Source organism: Paramisgurnus dabryanus, chromosome 15 (assembly GCF_030506205.2).
Source record: "Paramisgurnus dabryanus chromosome 15, PD_genome_1.1, whole genome shotgun sequence".
NCBI classification, from domain to species: domain Eukaryota; kingdom Metazoa; phylum Chordata; class Actinopteri; order Cypriniformes; family Cobitidae; genus Paramisgurnus; species Paramisgurnus dabryanus.
Genome location: NC_133351.1, coordinates 13,879,739 through 13,898,965, shown reverse-complemented (window position 1 = coordinate 13,898,965; position 19,227 = coordinate 13,879,739). Strand labels below are relative to the sequence as shown.

General features: G+C 34.8%; 2 protein-coding genes across 4 annotated transcripts; one reads left to right on the top strand and one right to left on the bottom strand.

Annotated features, from left to right (window-relative positions):
- Positions 1-455: 455 nt before the first annotated feature.
- Positions 456-1,681, top strand: LOC135733063 (ladderlectin-like). Its single transcript, XM_065251378.1, has 5 exons — positions 456-591; positions 726-811; positions 894-1,016; positions 1,180-1,294; positions 1,481-1,681. Exons 1-5 carry the CDS (start codon positions 531-533, stop codon positions 1,549-1,551), a joined length of 456 nt encoding a protein of 151 aa, XP_065107450.1. The 5' UTR covers positions 456-530; the 3' UTR covers positions 1,552-1,681.
- A 5,144-nt stretch (positions 1,682-6,825) lies between these two features.
- On the bottom strand, positions 6,826-13,166 carry casq2 (calsequestrin 2). Of its 3 annotated transcripts, none has more exons than XM_065251833.1 (12): positions 13,057-13,166; positions 12,572-12,935; positions 10,799-10,883; positions 10,538-10,638; positions 10,319-10,430; positions 9,096-9,169; positions 8,682-8,812; positions 8,374-8,419; positions 8,200-8,254; positions 7,995-8,095; positions 7,752-7,826; positions 6,826-7,497 (listed from the first exon to the last, which is right to left on the bottom strand). In XM_065251833.1, the coding sequence occupies exons 2-12, from the start codon at positions 12,806-12,808 to the stop codon at positions 7,297-7,299; spliced, it is 1,218 nt and encodes a 405-aa protein (XP_065107905.1). In that variant the 5' UTR covers positions 12,809-12,935; positions 13,057-13,166; the 3' UTR covers positions 6,826-7,296. The 3 variants fall into 3 exon arrangements, with proteins under 3 accessions (XP_065107905.1, XP_065107907.1, XP_065107906.1); XM_065251835.1 differs by having other exon boundaries at positions 12,572-12,830; positions 13,057-13,119; XM_065251834.2 differs by lacking the exon at positions 13,057-13,166 and adding an exon at positions 12,990-13,007 and having other exon boundaries at positions 12,572-12,830.
- Positions 13,167-19,227: the final 6,061 nt, after the last annotated feature.

Sequence of the window (19,227 nt, the reverse complement as noted above, 5' to 3'; positions counted from 1 at the left end):
CAATATGTCCATTTTAGGAACAAACAAATGTTTTTTTTAAAAAGGTATTGCACCTTTCATTCTTATAGTGTATATGAGGCAAATGTCAAGCAGATTATGGAAAGATTAAAAAGAAGTCCATCTTTTGCTTCTGGGTGACACAGGCTATGGCCAAGCTACTGCTGGAGTCATCATTTGGTCATAAAGGATGGGCATCAGGCCTTAACTGGGATGATTTGAATCATCATATTTCCAAAATTCCAAGTTATCCAAATTATTGGTAGAACAGTTACGCTTATGAATGTATGTTTACTGACTTCAGCCAACCATGATGTTTACACCTCATGAAGTAGTATAAAAGTTGAACCCCACATGCAGAGAGGATCACACAATCTTTACTGTAATTCAAAACAACGGTCTGAAAAACGGTGAGTCTTCTTAAACATTAACCAACTAAAGTTTTTTCTTTAACATTGTTTAATAATTTACAATCAGTGTGCATGTAAGTGTGGATATATTATTTTTCCTGCTTATTTATTTTCAGATTCATCATGGCAGTGATGAGAGCTCTTATGCTTCTTTTCTTGGTCTTTTTCGTGAAGAATGCAGCAGGTAAGCAAGACTTTTATTTACTATTGCAACCACAAGACAAACTTTTCTCTCACTTAATGGGAAAACAGAAAATGTGCAACATTAAAAAAGAAAATGTTCTTTACTGCTTCTAACTTCTATTATTTTATATACAGCTGAAGACTGCCCATATGACTGGACACCTTTTGGTGTAGAATGCTACAAATTCATCTCTACTCAAGAAACCTGGATTAAAGCAGAAGTACTGTTATTTATAAATTATTCATGAATACTATACATTTCCTTAAATTACTAATTGACAATAAAACAATCTCTCTCTTTAGAAAAACTGTCAAAGCAATGGTGGAAATCTCGCATCTGTGCGCAGTGCAGTCCAAAACGACTTTCTCCTGAGTCTTGTGCCTACTGGCAGGCGTGCTTGGATTGGTGGTCAAGATGGTGAAGTGGTAAGTCATTCTGCTTTAAAAATAAAAAAACAGACCCATATATACTTAATCTAAGCTTTTAATATGAAACTTTCTTTATCTACAATAACTTAATAAGTTATTTATGTAATGTTATGACTAAAATGTGAATATATTAGTTAACTCTTTCCCTACTCATCATCAGGATGGACAGTGGCTGTGGACTGATGGATCTCAATTTGACTTTACAAACTGGTGCCCTAAAGAACCTAACAATTATCAAGGTGTTCCTGAGAACTGCCTGGAGATAAGCTGGAATGGTAAGAATGAATCCATATTATTATATATATTTACAAATGTATCATTTTATATCAGTAATGATCTAGGCTAGTTTGGGTGTCACAGAATGTTAAATATTTTGTAGTATTTCGTGATTGATTCATTCACCATATACCATTCAGACTGTAACTGTGATGATCATAATTTATTTACATTTCATATTACAGGTCAGCGTTGCTGGAACGATCAGCCATGTACAGACTCAATGGGTTACATTTGTGCTCAACCTCTGCTCTGAGATCATGAGAAGTCAATCTGCTTCAAAAGTACTTTGATTGTACTACATATACATTTATATTTTTTCTCATCTTTTCAATCTCTGAATGTCCATATCCATATTGAAATCAATAAAGCATTTAAAAAGCAAATTGTGTGCATTGTGGTGACTACATTTGACATGTCAAAATATTAGTATGTATCATGTAACATTATTTGGTGGTTAGAATGGCTATGAGAAATGTACTGGTTGTTTTAACCTTAAAACATTATCAAACATATTGGGACAGATAAAATGTATTTCTTCAATTCTGGATCTTGTTTAAACAAAAATGTAACCTGATGGCATGAAACTGATCGTTAGACAGCTAGTTACACATTTTAAATCAGATATCATGCTTTCACAGGGTTATAGTTTATAGTTTAGGGTTAAGATTTCTCAAAAAACAAAACAACAACAGAGATATTTTAAATGTAATAAAGAGATATTTGCAACAATATAAATACAATGTAAAACAAATACCAATTGTGATGTATCACACAGCATCACCCAGTCTTTTGAAACAGTCCATGCAGTACCTGTCTACTCTGTCTGCTTCATTAAAAATATTATATTAAATAATAATATTAAAAAATTATAACGTTTACAGTAATTGATATGATCTGTGTCCTGTATGTGCACAGTAAAGTCAAGTGGTTCTGAGGAAAGGTACCAAATATCACATTTCTGATATTTATCAACATACATGTGATCATGATGACATGTTTACTTTTACAGCCTTTCTCAATCGGTTTGGTTTATGATTTATCAGATCACAAAACTTTCAACCTTCACATCATCTAGTAGTCCACATCATAAAAGCAGTTCCCTTTCAGTCGGTCACTACGACGTCACGTCGTGACCGACGAATTGGGACGTGACGTCTCCGTTCCCTCCTTCAGGGAACGAGGGTTACATCCGTAACCGAGACGTTTTTCGATGTAAGTTCATTTTACTTGAATGTTTAAGTTTAATGGATTTTATATGCTTAAGTTAAATGAACTCAGATTTTTTAATTGAACGCACTAAAGTTTTTTAAGTAAAATGGACTAACAGTGACTATAAACAGTTAAATAATACACAAAAATATATAATACGACTTACTATTTCCGCATAGTTCATTTTGTACATTAATTAAGTGTATTTATCATCATTTTACTTAGAAAAATCTAGTTCTCAATACATTTTTATATTACTATGTAGAAATTATAAGGGTTAATCTAATATATTTTACTACCCCAAAAATTTCGTTTTTTCAGTGCATTTTTAAATGTATTTTGCAGTTTCTTCTTTACATTTGACTTTTAATTTATATTGGCAGTCTTGTCATAAGGATTGTAGTGAAAATGAAAGTCAAATCATAAGTTGCATTTTATATTTCACTTTGACAAGGACAATACTGCGTCACTATAAAAATAAAAGTTAAATTTTGTCATTTAATTTTCAATTTTGGCACATATTTTGTGTGCTGTTTTCTATAACAAAATGGTTAATCTTGTTTTTTTTTTCTTTCTTTTTATCATTATCTAATATACAATTTATAGTAAGACTATAAAGTAAGACAACACCCTCCCCAAAACTTGACTATACCATCCCCTTTTTAAAATATTTTTACAATTCGACCACTGGGTATATTTAATATGCTAGTGAGTAGTTCCTTATCATTTTATGTACAGCTTTGCATGCGCACACACTGTGTGCTTGAAGGATTTTAAATTAACATATGTCATAAATTACTATCTTAGATCAATAAAGCTAAAGATCAGTTATTTGTTGCCACATTTCTTAAGTCTATAGTTCCTTTTCGAGGGAACTTCAATGCTGCATCATAAAATGACACTGGGAACATGCCAGCAGTGTATATATCAGTGGGGAACCTTCAGGGCCTTCTACGCCTTCAGAGAAGGCCTTAAAAAAATTATAAAAAGATTTTTTATAAATAAATAATAAATAATATAGTATTCAATAAAAATATGTTTTTACATTTTTAAATTTCTATTTAATTCAATTTAATACAATACATGTAATATATTTTCTCTCATCTATGTTCTAACGTTAAGCTTACTGTCAGGTTCATGTCATGAAAACATCTAATCCAATCAGAATCGTCTGTCTCTATTAAGGCCCGGTTATCTGGCTCATTCATTGGTTAGGACTTCATGAATCCCAGGGAAGGCCAAGCTATGTGTTTTGGTGTGGAGAGTGACGGGCAAATTGACCAATCACGTTTTGATTTCAAGTGGGCGGGTAAAAAACAAAGCATTGTAAGCCTTCATGAAGTCCTAAGCATGCAACAAACTGGATGCGAGCTGCTGTAAAACACCAAAAACGAAGATCATAGACCGTTAATATTAATACAGTCTAATGGCCCGAAACTCTGCGGTGAGAGTGGTTGAGGTAAATGGCGGAAAACGTGATTGACGTTGTGGCTAGCTTGATAGGGGTGAGGTAAAAACGAAATGACTTAAGCGCGTACTCGTGAAGAGCACTGCCGGGAGAAGCGCGTGCAGAGGAGAATGACGCGAACACGAGAAAAATAATGGGTTTAATTATACTTTTACTTCCTGACAGTTTCACTTGTTACGTGAGGATAGTAATGACTGACAGACGACGCCGAATTACATACAATATAATTTCCTAACTAAATCTGAGAGAATGCGAAAACATACAAATATTTTTTTCCACCATATACCCGATGGGCAGGGCGGAGATACATTTTTCGACATGAATTCGCTATAGCCCCGGGACCTCGGGGCTCGGGTTAGCGATTTTGCGAGCCCTGGATATCTTATAACAACAGTTAGCCACAAGGAGGTGCACTGAGAACGCTGGGTATATTTCCCCTTATGAAAAGACTAACAAGGTATCCTACAGCTAAATATATATTTCCAAAAAATTAAAAAATAAATTAAAGAACATAATTTAAGCTTGTTAAATGCAAATTTACAGAGCCCCTGTCATTACAGAGCAGCAGAGTCTGTATTTGTGTTTATCAGTTAGATTAAAGTAATTTTAAACTTTAAAACTGCATTTAAAGGCAGACAATGCCCATTCTGTAATTTAACTTTGCGTGCTCAGAATTTTTACACGTTCATTGTATGATTTAACGAAATACGAATAGTTATGGATGTAGAGGCATTTGCACTTCATTGCATATTGGTTCGCCACTATATATAGAGAGAAACGTTATCATTGCCCGATTTTGACATTGGATCAGCATTGGATTTTGACGTCGGATCAACTCTGAATTTTTATGTCATTTCAGGGTTAGTTTTGTAACATAAACAATTTTATTTAGTTCAGGCACACAGACAAATGTATAACAATTTGTAGTACATCTGATTACCACTGCACAATCTACACAATTGTGTGACTTTTTAACAATTGCTTCAGAGTTTTGGTCAAACTAAGCTAATTTTCAATATTCATTCCTGTATTCCTCTTCTGCATTCACCTGTGTAGAAAGATTTTTGGTATTATTGCAAATTGTATTGTCCTCATAAATAGATTATAGTCTAATAAAATGGTGTGTACTTTTTATTGACTATGAAACATGTAGCCAATAATTGTAATAAATGAAAAGCATTATATTAAACTAGAATTTGCCTTTTTATAGAAGAATTATATGAAAACAGGTGTTTGGCATTACATAAGGAATTTGCAATAATACCATGAAGAGCAGTGTAGAGATTGTAGCAACACCAAGTGCACCCCGGCAACAAACCCCTGCAAAATGACAGTAGCTGGACCATTAAAAGAATACCTATTTTAAAAGTGTTTACAAAACATTTATCTAAGTTAATGTCAGCGGTCTCTCAGTAAGCAGGGCGACAGCGTCAAGGAAACAAAACTCCACTTGGGGAGAAAAACCTTGGGAGAAACCAGCTTAGCCTGGACGGCATGTTGTGCTATGGCAGGCTACAGCTGCACCAACTTTTGGTTAAATTGAAGCTTATAATGGTGATTTTAATTTTAGATTGGTTTAAAACTGTCAGAGTCTGATTTTATGGCAGATGTAAGTGACTGAAAAAGACATAAACAAAGATTGCGATGCGGGCGTTTTTTGTTGGAAAAAAGCTGTAAAGAACAGTTGTACTTTTTTGTCACTGGGACGGTACCTTTTGAAAGGTCCTTATATGTACCATTTTGGTACAGATAAGTACCTTTGAGGTACCAGTATGTACCTTTTAGGAACAAAAGTGTACTTTTTGAAAAGGTGACAGCTTTTCATGGTTGAAATTAAACTTTGATGCTCTTTTCATCAGAATTTGATTTTGAAATTTAAAAAGAAAACATCTTAACAAAATGAAAGACTAAAACAGTAATGGCATACCCACCTTCTGCTGTAATAACACCTTTGGAGACCAGTTGGACTGACATTTAGGATTTGGTTAGGCCACTATAAACCTTTTTTCTTGAGACATTCCAATGTTGTTTTACCTTGCGCTTGGAAACTGAAGGTTTATTGAAATTTCCTCCCAAGCAGAATGAAGCAGATTTATTTGCTTCATTTTATCCTTCTTCAGTTCTAGTAAGATGCCTGGTGGTCACAATGATGAAAAAATCCCCACAGCATGTTGCTGCCACCAGAACACTTTACTGGAGAAATTATTATTTCGAGGCATGGGACGTTTTGCTTTCACAGCAAAACTTTGCTTTCTCACAAAGTTTTTCAAATCTTTTTTATTCGATTTTTAGAGTTACATCTAAAATGTGGTCTGGTGGTCTCGTCGCAGATGGTCTTTTTTAACAATTTATGTTTATTTTTTGTTTAAAATTAGTTTTGATGCCACATCCAAAGCTGTTTGTTAAAGTACAATAAATAATGGCAGTATAATAAATAATGCAGGAAATACACGTTAAAATTAAATAGACTGTAAATGACATGCAAATGTAAGATCACTATCATGTTTCCTTGACGCACCACCTTTAACTTCAACATTCAATGTATTGACAAAACAGATAAGTTTCTGAAATCCATATTTACCTTCGATAACTTTAAACTGTCAAATTTTTGTGGTGGATATTGTTCAGCGAAACCTTGAGTGGTAGGAAACTAATGTCATGGACATCTAAAAAATTATAAATAGCATAAAACTCCTAAAAAAGTGCCCAAAAGGCTTTGTCAGACTGTATGGTTCCATACAGAACTTTCAACATCCACATAATTCTTCTGTTGCACAAAGACTCTTTGCAGTGGAAATGGTTTCTACAGACTATACAAATTTAAGAAAGAAACAGTTATTAGACTAAAGGTTCTTTGGGAAAACAAAAATGTTTATTTTATATCACTCCTGCGCCTTTTTTAAGAACGTATACTGTGAGATTCTGGGTATTTATACTGTAACAAACTTGTTTGTAATCTGTTTTTACTAAATGACCATGAATTATAAAAATGTACAAAGAGTGAAATATCATTTCAGTGACAAAACTGCAAAGTGAAATATTTAATCCTATTAGGAATTTCCAGTTTAGAGCGGCTTCAAGTAAATGAATTATCATTTTTATATTAGCCTTATTATGATCATCAAATTTCAATTAGATTTCTTTTTTGTCTTCCATTTTTATTAACATTCAGAAATGGACAATGACTTATGCCGTTTTCCAGTGATGTACAAAATGTCCGCAATTATTTCAAAATGTTCAGACATAAAATAGTTCTCTCTTTGTAAAGAGAGCAATTTCTATTTATTTGAGGTTTACATCTGTATTCACAGTATCTGATCATTAATCATCATCATCGTCGTCATCATCATCATCGTCGTCGTCGTCATCATCATCATCGTCATCATCATCATCGTCGTCATCATCATCGTCGTCATCCTCTGTGTTCACTGTTCCAGAGAGCACATCTTCTATCCAGTTTTCCAGCTCTTCAGGTGAAGGCAGATCTTCATCGTCAGGTATATCCAACCAAACACTGTCCGCCTGTCATAGAGGTCAATAGTCAAAGAGTGTCATGTAAGCACTATAAATGACTGTAGCATTTATCTGACACGTCACTGAACTAAATTAAGCACATCCTCTGAAAGTGCTCTGAAAACTACATTTATGCGATTCTGATCTTTCCTATAAGATGTAAAAGAGAAACTGTGTTAGCATTAAACAAAAATGACCTTAACTCAACATTTTAATCATATCAAAATGTACATTTGGTTAAAAAATGAAAGCATTGCACTTACATCTGTAACGTTGACAACACCAATCTGTGGTTTGAAGAGGTTAACTTTGAAGGTTTTCTCCCAGTAAGGAATGAGCTACACAAAAAAGATGAAATAACATGATATAAACACAAGGATATATATATATATAAAGTTCATGTTTAGAGTTTCAAACTATGAAAATAATTTTCTATTATGCATTGCACATTATAATATTATTATATGTGACACTGTCATCCATCTTATTTATGTAGACTTATTCACCAGTGGAAAGTCATCTGGGTCGATCCACACAATGCTCAGTTCTGGATTATGTGTGTTGTCTCTAGCCACCTCCTTCAGTATCTCCAAGAACTCAAAACCATCTGAAATTTGCGTTAGATGATTCTTAAACTGAACAAAATCATTTGACTTTCGATGTAATGAAGCTGAATTCATGGTACATGTCATCAAACTGGATATACTGTACCAGGATCCTCCTCCTCTGCAAAGGCGACAATGTGAATCCCATTTAAATCATCCTCCTGCAAAAGATTTAAATTCGGTTTCTTGTGGGTGTTTGGACAGATATTAGTAACATAAAATGAAACCACACAGATCTAAATCAGTACATTTCAATTAATAAACGTCAAATATTGCTCACCCAGGTCTCAAACATGTGTTCTGCCCTGAGTTTTCTCAGAGTTGGTCTGTGGATGTGTAGGACACTGTCAGTATGCAGTACAAGCTAATGTTTCATAGACTTCCTTAAGATAGACTATTTTACTAAATTATATTTCATTTTGTACTAAGCCTGACTTTCGTTGTTCTGTTAAACCCAAAAGATGTTGGGTAGGACAAATACTTTTCTTTAGAAATAAAGAGCCATTCTTCAGAACTTCTCCTCATGAGTTCAACGAAAGTCACATTGGTTTGGAATGACATTAGGGTGAACAAATGATAGAAAAATACCTCCTGTGCTCTGATATGAAGGCCACCAGCTCTTCCTCAGTGTAAGGTTTGTCTGGAATGGTGACTGGTTCCTCCATGAAGGGCTCATAAAAGTCAACCTCATTGTTTTTCAGAGTCAGTTCTTTTGCAACCTGAAACCAAATTATGATAAACATGATATTAGGAACAATTCTTTGTTCATGTAGCTCATTGCATTATCATTGGAAAGGTCATGGGTTCGAATCTCAGGGATCATACATACAGTACTGATAAGTATCATATGATTAAAATCCACTGTAAGTCGACTTTGGATAAAAGCATCTGCTGAATGCATAATGTCAGTTCATCTACCATCCAGAGGCATTTGCAGGCACAATGATTTTGAATATGCAATGACAAAGATCTTTGTAACATAAAGAGTACCACAATACTCACAGATTTGTCAAACGTGGCAAAAAATCTGATAAAAGGCTGAAACTGTTCAGCTGCCTCTCGGAAAGCCAGATAATCTGAAGAAACCAGAGAGAAAAAGGGAAAAAAATTGAAAGGTGATGAAAAGAAGCAGTTTCTCCATAAATCCTGCAGGGAACTACTACTACATTCTTAAAGCAACACTATGTAGTTTTTTTACCTTTAAATAATGTCTCTAAAATTATTTCAGTGATAGAACAACTTTTAACTGGACAAATTGTACTGTTGCTGCAACCTGAGCAGCCTCCTAGCTGCTACAAGCACACTCTGAAAGTGGCGGTGGAGGGTAGAGCACACAGCCCCGCCCCTCCCCCTGCCTGCAGAAGAGTGTCTGATACCAGGCACTGTTGCACTTTTCAACCACATGGGGGAGCTGTAAGTCATTTTTACATGGAAACTACATAGTGTTGCTTTAAAAATAAAGACCTTTAGGTTCTTTATCAGAACCATGTGCTGTATACCATAGGCTTGTTATGTTGGCTTGACGACGCCAACATATTGTTATAGCTTCTTACTGAAATTTTCCTCCTGGAGCTTCAAGCTACATCCACCAAACTTTTCACAAGTCTTCAGACTGGTCTGAAGATTAAGGCTATATCTTTTCTAAGCGATCCAACTTACTCATGACTTATTTGTAAAATGCTAAATATGTGCTAAAATTCCCACTGACTTTTTCCGATCTGAGGATTTGGAATGTGGGTTACTATATTTGTAGAGGCTCTGTAAGAACATACCTGGAAATGAGGTGTAACTTGTGCCCCGGGGGTACAAATGCTGCCCAAAATCACCCTATAGAGATACTTTGAAAATGCCCATGAAAAATGTGTTTATCCTACTATGGTAAATTGTATATAATTAATTCTGGCAAGCAGCTCTTTTGTTGAGTATCCACCTAGCAAAATAATTCCCTGGTTTTTATAATTCATATAGGCATGTAGAGAGAGCAACACTGATGAGTCAGATTACAGTTCAGCAGATGCATGTGCACGTTTAGCCAGTACCTTCGTCAAGCCAACATCAAAGTTTGTTCACAAACTTTAACCTCTAGTTATATTTGTTATATGCAGGTATATGTTTGGACGGTGCAGATTAGAAGACTACATCTGAAACATATAATCTCATCCAGTACTGTACTGAAAGGATCTATGTCTGATACTTTCTGGATCTTAGTCTAAAAACACACTTACGCTCAGAGTCCTGACTCTTAAAGAAGCCAATCAGTTTAATGTCTTCTTCCATACGGTCAAAGGCTCGCAACTCCAAAGTATTGTCAATTATCTCAACCGGATCTTCTAAAAGCTACAGTGTGGGAGGGATCAAAGGAAAGACATAAAGTAGAAAAAATTGGAGCAAAATAAATTGACTATTGACTAAAAGATATACATTTATGTCAAAAATATGCTTACGTCCAGAAGGAACTCCACAAGTGTGTCTGCAGCGAGCAGTCCATCAAATTCAATGACCCGGTCTTCTTTAAAAACATAGACGCTGCCCTCCTCATGCAAACCTTTCAATGGAATTTTAGAGTACATTGCATTACCATCCAGTTCAGCAAATCTTATAAATAAATAGGTTAATTTTACTTGTTGTATTTTAACATGCATTTAATGAGGTTTAGGCAAAATTACTTTATGTAATTAAGGTTGATTCTTAAGTCTATGCCTCACCTAATTTCTTAGCGATCTTGGCATCCTTTTGGGAGTCAACCATTCCAAACCCAATGTCCTTTTCTTCTAAGACCTGAGCAGCTAACTGCAGATAAACAAATCAATGAATGATTAGTGATGTGTTGCATGCAGCAGGAAGTCAATTCAACCTTCCATTCAATTTTAACTTTTGACTTGTGATAAGTTGACATAACTTATAAAAAGTTGAAATTGTTTAATTTAATAGAGTGCCACAGGGATTAGATAATTTTGTAGGTCAACTCGGAAATTAGCGGGACACTGGTTCTCTTGCAAAAAAGCCAATTCATTTTTCCCAAAGACTCATTTTTCCCAAAGTGTAAATGCGTTTATTAGAAATATTCAAAGACTTGATTTGACTTCAAAATTTATAAAAATTCATTGGACGCACATGCGGTGATGCAATTACGTGTCTGGTTGGAACTTTACTTCCAGTTTCAGTTTTTTTTATGGTCTTGACTAGTTGCTGAAACTGAACTCTTAAACAAATACCTGGTAGAAAATAACAAATGTTTTGGTTTCCTAGGTAATCTACATGTTGTTTATTTTGCTTATTATATAAATCAACTACTGTAAATGGACTTTGTTGTTATTTATTCTTCACAGAGTTTACCGGAAGTTACATGTTGACAACAAAAGCTGCTTGTTTATGTTGTTACTGCTAAAACCGTCTTATTTTTTGGGATAATACAGAAGTGTTTGAGAAAAATTCATGGGCTTTTTTGCAAGGGAATTACTAACTTCTGGGTTAGCATACGAAAATATGTCATCCCTGTGACACTCTATTTGTTAAGTAAAAGTAACAAAAAAATATACGTTTATTTAATCTAATTTTTTAGCAGCATATTTTTGTGTATTTGACTTATTCATTGGAGAGGACATGCAGTTTGCCTTTCACTGTGTGACACACAGACCCTCATCCCAATTCAATTACAGGGGAGAAATGCATTCCTTTAATTTATGCAGCTGTTCATATACATCACGCCTTGCCATTTAAAAATGTCCTGTATACAGTATGAGCTTGCCTGAAAACATTTTAACATGGCATGAAATTAGCTTAGTTTTAAAAGTAATTTTGTTAATATCCTTGAAATTTACTGTACATAAATCATTTACTATAAAATCCTACAAAATATTTTCACATTTTGTGAAAATATAACCTGATAAATTTAATATTGACTCATGTCATGTCAAAGACTGATATCAATGTGAAATCAGTCAAAAATTCCTCATCTAATAATAAGATTATGAAACCTTGGATTTTACAGAAAGGGTCACAGTTTACTGTATTTTATTTATTAAGACTAACTCATAAATGATGTCTGTTGTGATCCAAATGAATCAAGAAGTAAAAAAAGAGTAATATAAAGTAAAAAGGTCTGTGGCCCTCTAGATTGAGTTGATATTTCTTGTTTAAATTCTATTACTGATGATGATACTGAAGACAACATACAGCAAGTAACTGCAAAAATGTATGGCTTAAAATGTATGTTGTATGATTGATCTACAGTATAATGAAAAAAATAATAATTACAGCTAGAAATTAAAGCACATTACAAGCTTTTTAAATTTTTTTACATACAAATATAACACAATAAAAACATTAGCATTTTAAAAATATTTTATTTTACCCATGAAAATCAGTTTTCTGAACACCTTCAATGCACTGTAAATTGCTTCATGTAAAATATCTGCAAAATGCAAATGTACATCTCATGTCATGCTTTTCTACTGTATGTCTTTTTTTACCCTTACCTCTAGCACCAGTTCAGCCATTTGAAACTGTCTCTGCAGTTCTTTTGTAGTTGGTGGAGGAGCATGGTAGTACAGGCACAACATGTCATATTTCTTCAGAGCTTTGCGGTAGTTCTTCTCATCTATGTCCAGGACGCGGTCTTTGCCATCGTAATGTGGGAATTCGAGACCCTTCTCGGCAATTGCCAGGGATGCCAGTCCCAGAGATCCCAGCAGCAAAAGCCAGGTGATGTGCATGTTTTTGTCAAGCAACTAAAAACTTTCAAAAAATAAAAAGTTACACTTTCACTCACAGTTGTGCCTCCTTGGCTGCTTTAGCATTCATGCAGTTCCATCCGGTTTCTAGTAGAGGAGCATCAAAGTCCTAAATAAAAGTTTGATTTAATGAAATAAACAAAATAATTAAAAGAAACCCAACCAGGTCTTTCCCAAAGCTTGATTGTTTACCCCTCTTACAGAAATACAGAAACTTTCTATAAGCAAACCTTCTGTCTTTTCCTCTCTGCCACCTTCTATCCTGACCAGAGACAAAAAGTGCCTGGTATATTGTGCTGGTAATAGGACAGTGGAGAGCTGGATACCTTACATAGCAGTGTTTCTCTAATCCTTTTTTAGGAGCCCAGTTGTTACATGGCTAAAAATACCCCAGCGAGGCAGCAAAGGAGCAAGAGTACTTTTGGAAGCTAATTAGGCCACGGCTAATGACATTTGTGGCTAAGAGCAGAAAAGTGTTATATGAAACTTTACGGAAAGACATCCCAGACATAAACAAAAGAAAAAATAAATTCTTTCCATTAGGTTTATCTATTGTATATGCATGAGAAATAAAGAAAGTAGCTTACTGTTAGTGGGATGATCGATGTGCATGCAGACATACTGTAACTGGACGCTTGTGTATTTTTTGATGTGTGAGTTGTTTTTAGTCAGAGGTGTGTGTGCACTAGTTGAACTGACAATTGTGTAGATGTGATAAACCCCTTCAAAAGTCATTTTTCAACCCAGGTTTGATTTAATTCTGTTTATTTGTAAAGGCATGTGCCTGAAGACATCACTGAAAAGCCTTAAAGCTGCAGGGGACTCTCAATTGCTTCATAATTTTGCATGTTTGATAGAGAATGCATAGCCCATCAATTTATTTGGAAATGCAGAATGTACATGCTGTGGCCAAAAGTGATGTTTAAATTTAAATTGACATTGTAACACTTTTTAAAAAATATTTTATTAAAGATGCATTTAAAAATTGGTAAGCATGTTGCATTTGTGTGTTTGAAAATAAACTGAAGCTCAGCTTTAATTGAGAAGAATTGAAAGTGCATATAAAATTCATGGTGGACATTAATGTGTTGGCAGTGTGTGAAAAACAACCATACAATGATAAAAAAAATCCACCATCCCCTTCTTTTTTTAATCCTCATTAAACCAAAGCAGTCTTATCACACATGCTTTTTTGATTATCTTGTTAATGTGACATCACACAAACAGAGCCCCGCCCACGACCACTGACTGACTGATAAATTTTACCCAGAAGCTTTTCTAAATGTGTTTGTTAGCACGGTGTAGCACTAATGTTATTGTCCCAGACTGTATTCACAGGAATCTATATTTAACCAAAAGAGCTCATTGTTTGTGGGAAAGGAAGTGAGGAGTTGTAACTCATTCACATTTAAAGGTACACACATGAAAAAAGTGCTTTATTGCTCCCACCCAAGTAGGGGCATTTTGGACATGCTATAACCAGTGGGGAACCTTCAGGGCCTTCTACGCCTTCAGAGAAGGCCTAAAAAAATTAATAAAAATATTTTTATTATAATAATACAAATAAATAATATTCAATAAAAATATGTTTTTACATTTTTAAATTTCTATTTAATTCAATTTAATACAATACATGTAATATATTTTCTCTCATCTATGTTCTAACGTTAAGTTTACTGTCAGGTTCATGTCATGAAAACATCTAATCCAATCAGAATCGTCTGTCTCTATTAAGGCCCGGTTATCTGGCTCATTCATTGGTTAGGACTTCATGAATCCCAGGGAAGGCCAAGCTATGTGTTTTGGTGTGGAGAGTGACGGGCAAATCGACCAATCACGTTTTGATTTCAAGTGGGCGGGCAAAAAACAATACATTGTAAGCCTTCATGAAGTCCTAATCATGCAACAAACTGGATGCGAGCTGCCGTAAAACACCAAAGACGAAGATCATAGACCGTTAATATTAATACAGTCTAATGGCCCGAATCTCTGCGGTGAGAGTGGTTGAGGTAAATGGCGGAAAACGTGATTGACGTTGTAGCTATTTTGATAGGGCTGAGGTAAAAACGAAATTACTTAAGCGCGTACACGTGAAGAGCACAGCCGGGAGAAGCGCGTGCAGAGGAGACTGTGCATATGACGCGAACACGAGAAAAATAATGGGTTTAATTATACTTTTACTTCCTGACAGTTTCACTTGTTACGTGAGGATAGTAATGACTGACAGACGACGCCGAATTACATACAATATAATTTCCTAACTAAATCTGAGAGAATGCGAAAACATTCAAATATTTTTTACCTCGCTATACCCGATGGGCAGGGCGGAGACACATTTTGGTAGCCCGACAAGAATTCGTAATAGCCTCGGGGCTCGGGCTAGAGATTTTGCGAGCCCTGGATATCTTATGACAACAGTTATAAGCCACAAGGAGGTGCACTGAGAACGCAGGGTGCTATATTTCCCCTTATGAAAAAGATTAACAAGGTATCCTACAGCTAAATATATATTTCCAAAAAATAAAAAACAAATTAAAGAACATAATTTAAGATGGTTAAATGCAAATTTACAGAGCCCCTGTCATTACAGAGCAGCAGAATCTGTATTTGTGTTTATCAGTTAGATTAAATTAATTTTAAACTTTAAAACTGCATTTAAAGGCAGACAATGCCCATTCTGTAATTTAACTTTGCGTGATCAGAATTTTTACACATTCACTGTATGATTTAACGCAATACGAATAGCCTAGTATTATGGATGGAGAGGCATTTGCACTTCATTGCATATTTTGAAGGCCCAGCTGAAGTACCCACGGTTCGCCACTGGCTATAACAAATGATATGTTGAGCTGAAACTTTACAGACACATTCTAGGCACACCTGAGACTTCTATTAGATTTTGAAAAAAAAATAGACATAATATGTGCCGTTTAAAGAGGAAAACATACACACAACCCATGTGCAAAATGTGTAGTCTAGGACTATAAAATATGACTACAACATATTTATAATTTATAATTTTTCTTGGAAATAAAACCCAGAGTTCCTCATACACTGTGGTTTGCCCTTTTGTCAAAATATTCTGTTCAATAAATATCTCAAGGGGTGGTTTTTTCAAACAGAGATTAGTTTAAACCAGGACAAGGCCTCAGTTTAATTAGGAAATATAGCTAGTTTTAACAAACATGCTTACTAAAAACATTACTTGTGTGCATTATGATGCAAAACAAAGGGCACTGATGTATTTTAAGATGTAGCTAGCCTGAGTGGGCATTAAAAGCTAATTTTCCGGGTTCCCCATGGGTCCTTGAAATCCTTGAAAGTTTGTGAATCTGGGGGGAATCTAAGGCCCTGGGAAGTTTTTAACAATATACATACATAGGTTCTGTACAGGTCATTTAAAGTGCTTGAATCTATTTAATGCAAAGAAGTTTTCTGAAGAAAAAAATCCATTCCCTGTGTAGTATAAGATAGTATCTTCTGTATGCGAATGTTGATTCATACCAAAATGCTTTTTGCATAGTTGTGTTTGACAAATGAAAACATCTCGGATTACGTATGTAACTGTTGTTCCCTGATAAGGGAGCGAGATGCTGCTTCTCCCTTGCCATACTTCCTGGCTCCCTGGAACGCCGTCTTTGTCGTTAAGCCTCACCATTGGTTGAATTTGATATACACATGACATTCAAATGCACTTACCCCTGAAGTGTCACCGTAGTGACGCAGCGCGAGTTTCCTCGAAAGGGAACTGTAACAATGAATCTTAATAGGTAACACAATGTAACCTTGCTCTAACTTGAAATGTATCCCCACATTTAGTCCTTGAATTTGAGGGAATTGGACCTGGAAAGTCCTTGAAAGGTCTTTGAAATTGAAGTTAACTAAGGTGTAGGAACCCTGAATTTAGTACAAATTCTTCCACCCACGGATAGCTAAGTTCAACTCTCAGCCTTGAGGGTAAAATACATATAGATTGGGTAATTTTATTGAAATATTGTTTTACCAACACAATCTCATGCCAATTCATACATATTTTATGACTTCTAATTCGTTCTTGCATGTTTTGCTCTTGTCTCTGTGACAGGGGGTTAAGGGTTGGTGTTATAATAAATATAAATAATTGTATTTATACGAATTAGCCAACTCTTAAAATACATACGAATTCCCATGAGATCAGGTTGGTCTTACAGTACACTGACACTAGTATTATGCTGTATGTGTGCAAGTATGGTACATACATTTACTTTTTCTTATATAAGATAACTTGGTTTAAATGTTATTTTATCACATACATTGAGTTAGATATAAAGTAAATGCTCTGTTCTCTTGCTACGTCCAATAGTTTATTTTGCTGTGGAATAGACTCAGCTTTCATCAAAAATTAAAACTAATGAAAGATGATTCATGGTACAGAATGGGTTGACTAAGACTTAGCAAGTGATTAATAAAAAAATGCTATCAGATTTCCACACTTGCACTTGCATTGTATGAAAGCACTGTTTAAGTTTCTGTGACTTTAAATAGAATTTGTTGTCATAGCAATGACTCCAGCAACACTGATGCCCAAATTAGGATCAGCTGTTTGAAGGATGTTGCTATAGACATAACATAAAAAAAACTCATACACGGATTCAAATTTGTCTTAAGATGTCATCAAAATACCCTCAGACATAACATATCTATAGCACACAAATAATTATCTGCATGTCTAACATGCAACAGAATACAATAACCTTAACCAATTTAATCTTTACATTTTAAGGTACAAAATCTGTCATGGGCGGTACCCTTTTCAAAAAGTATACGTTTGTACCTAAAGGGTGCATATTAGTACTTCAAAGGTCTATTGGTACCTCGTCTAGTACATATCTGCATATCACATGGTAGATATTATAACATTTTAAAGGGTACCGTCAACATTTTTGAAAGTGCATGCATCTACAGTACATAACACATTTCCAAAAAGTTGGCTTAAATCCATAGGTGGAGCACACCGGTTCAGTAAGAACATGGCTGACTTCCAGAGATGTCATGTTGAGGTTAGATATAGCAAAACTCTAGTAATGTGCCTTGGTCTGAGTCTCCCTCAATGCATTTGTGGTAGGGATCATTGAAGTGCTCCCTTCTCAACTTAAAGTTGGTTCAATTTATGCTGGGTCTTAGATTCCAGCTCTTCTAAAAATTATTTAGAGCACTTGTGACTCCTGCAGGTGGAGTGTCAGGCTTGACTATTGTTGTGCGGATCAATTGGAGTGAAAGAGCGAACATTTGAAAAAAGAGGTTAGATGAGTCTAAATAAAATTCAGAGGATAATCTTTGCTATGTATAGCTAAAAATGTAACATGAACACATAAGGTCAAAAAGCAACACTTGGACATTGTTATACAGATTTATTAATTATGTTCTGGGGAAACTGACATATCTATTACTGAGAATATTTATACAGTGCTTACTGCTGCAAATCAATGTATTCAAAAACTAAATTTATTCCAAAAATATAAATATTTTTGCATATGTGTACTCCCCTTAATTATGCTGATACTAGCTTTATTTAATATAATAATTATATCAAACAAACAAAACATTTCATTATGCAACAAATTTATAGGCTATAGGATGTGTTACTTGCCAGTTTTTTACACGTGATTTATAACTCCTAACACAGGTGAACAACTTTTGACTTACCTGATTTTTAACATTAATTGTTTCTCAAGAAGGAAAAACATCTTGGACTGATGCACAGACTTGAACAGCCTGACAATATTTCCTTCTCATTGTATTTATCTTGCTCACATGCGTAAAATGTGCCTCAGTATTTTATGGCGTTTATTTAAATATTGTTCTCTTTTGATCATGCAATCATCATATGATATGCAAATAAGCGTTGGTGATAGTTTGTTGAAATTGTTTGTTTTTCTTTCAGTGCCACCTGCAGACACTAGGTGGCATATGTTTTCCACTCATTCAGTTAGCTCAAAGTTACATTGAACACAATTCCATTGTCAACCTAAAACAGTTCTGTTCTTGCAGTGTGTGATAGATCAATTTAAAGCAAGCCCAAAAAGACTATTACACAAATGGTGTATCATGTAAATGGAAATCAGCTGTTGGTTAGACAAAGCAAGATATCAAGGTATGTGTTTTTAAGAGTTCTATACCTCTCCCATGTGACCTATATGGCATTTATTATTTATCTTTTTCTGTAGAAAACAAGGAATTTTGAGAAACCTAACTATCAGAAACAAAGATACAAAAGCTGTAACTGGGCCAATACCTTTTTAAAAAGTAAACCTTTGTAGTTAAAGAGTGCATATTAGCACATCAAAGGTACATACTAAAACTTCAAAGATATAGGCTACATGTTGGTATCTGTAAAGTACGTATCTGTACCTAAATGGTAA

Bases quoted from the DNA above. Each gene is read 5' to 3' on its own strand.
- casq2 (XM_065251833.1), bottom strand. From the start codon at position 12,808: ATGCACATCACCTGGCTTTTGCTGCTGGGATCTCTGGGACTGGCATCC. The intron at 8,096-8,199 runs GTACAGTATATC...CGCAAATTTCAG, and splicing joins TGCAGAGGAGGAGGATCCTG to ATGGTTTTGAGTTCTTGGAG. The intron at 7,498-7,751 runs GTAAGTGCAATG...CCTCTATGACAG, and splicing joins GTGTTGTCAACGTTACAGAT to GCGGACAGTGTTTGGTTGGA.
- LOC135733063 (XM_065251378.1), top strand. From the start codon at position 531: ATGGCAGTGATGAGAGCTCTTATGCTTCTTTTCTTGGTCTTTTTCGTG. The intron at 592-725 runs GTAAGCAAGACT...TTTTATATACAG, and splicing joins TTTCGTGAAGAATGCAGCAG to CTGAAGACTGCCCATATGAC. The intron at 1,295-1,480 runs GTAAGAATGAAT...TTCATATTACAG, and splicing joins CCTGGAGATAAGCTGGAATG to GTCAGCGTTGCTGGAACGAT.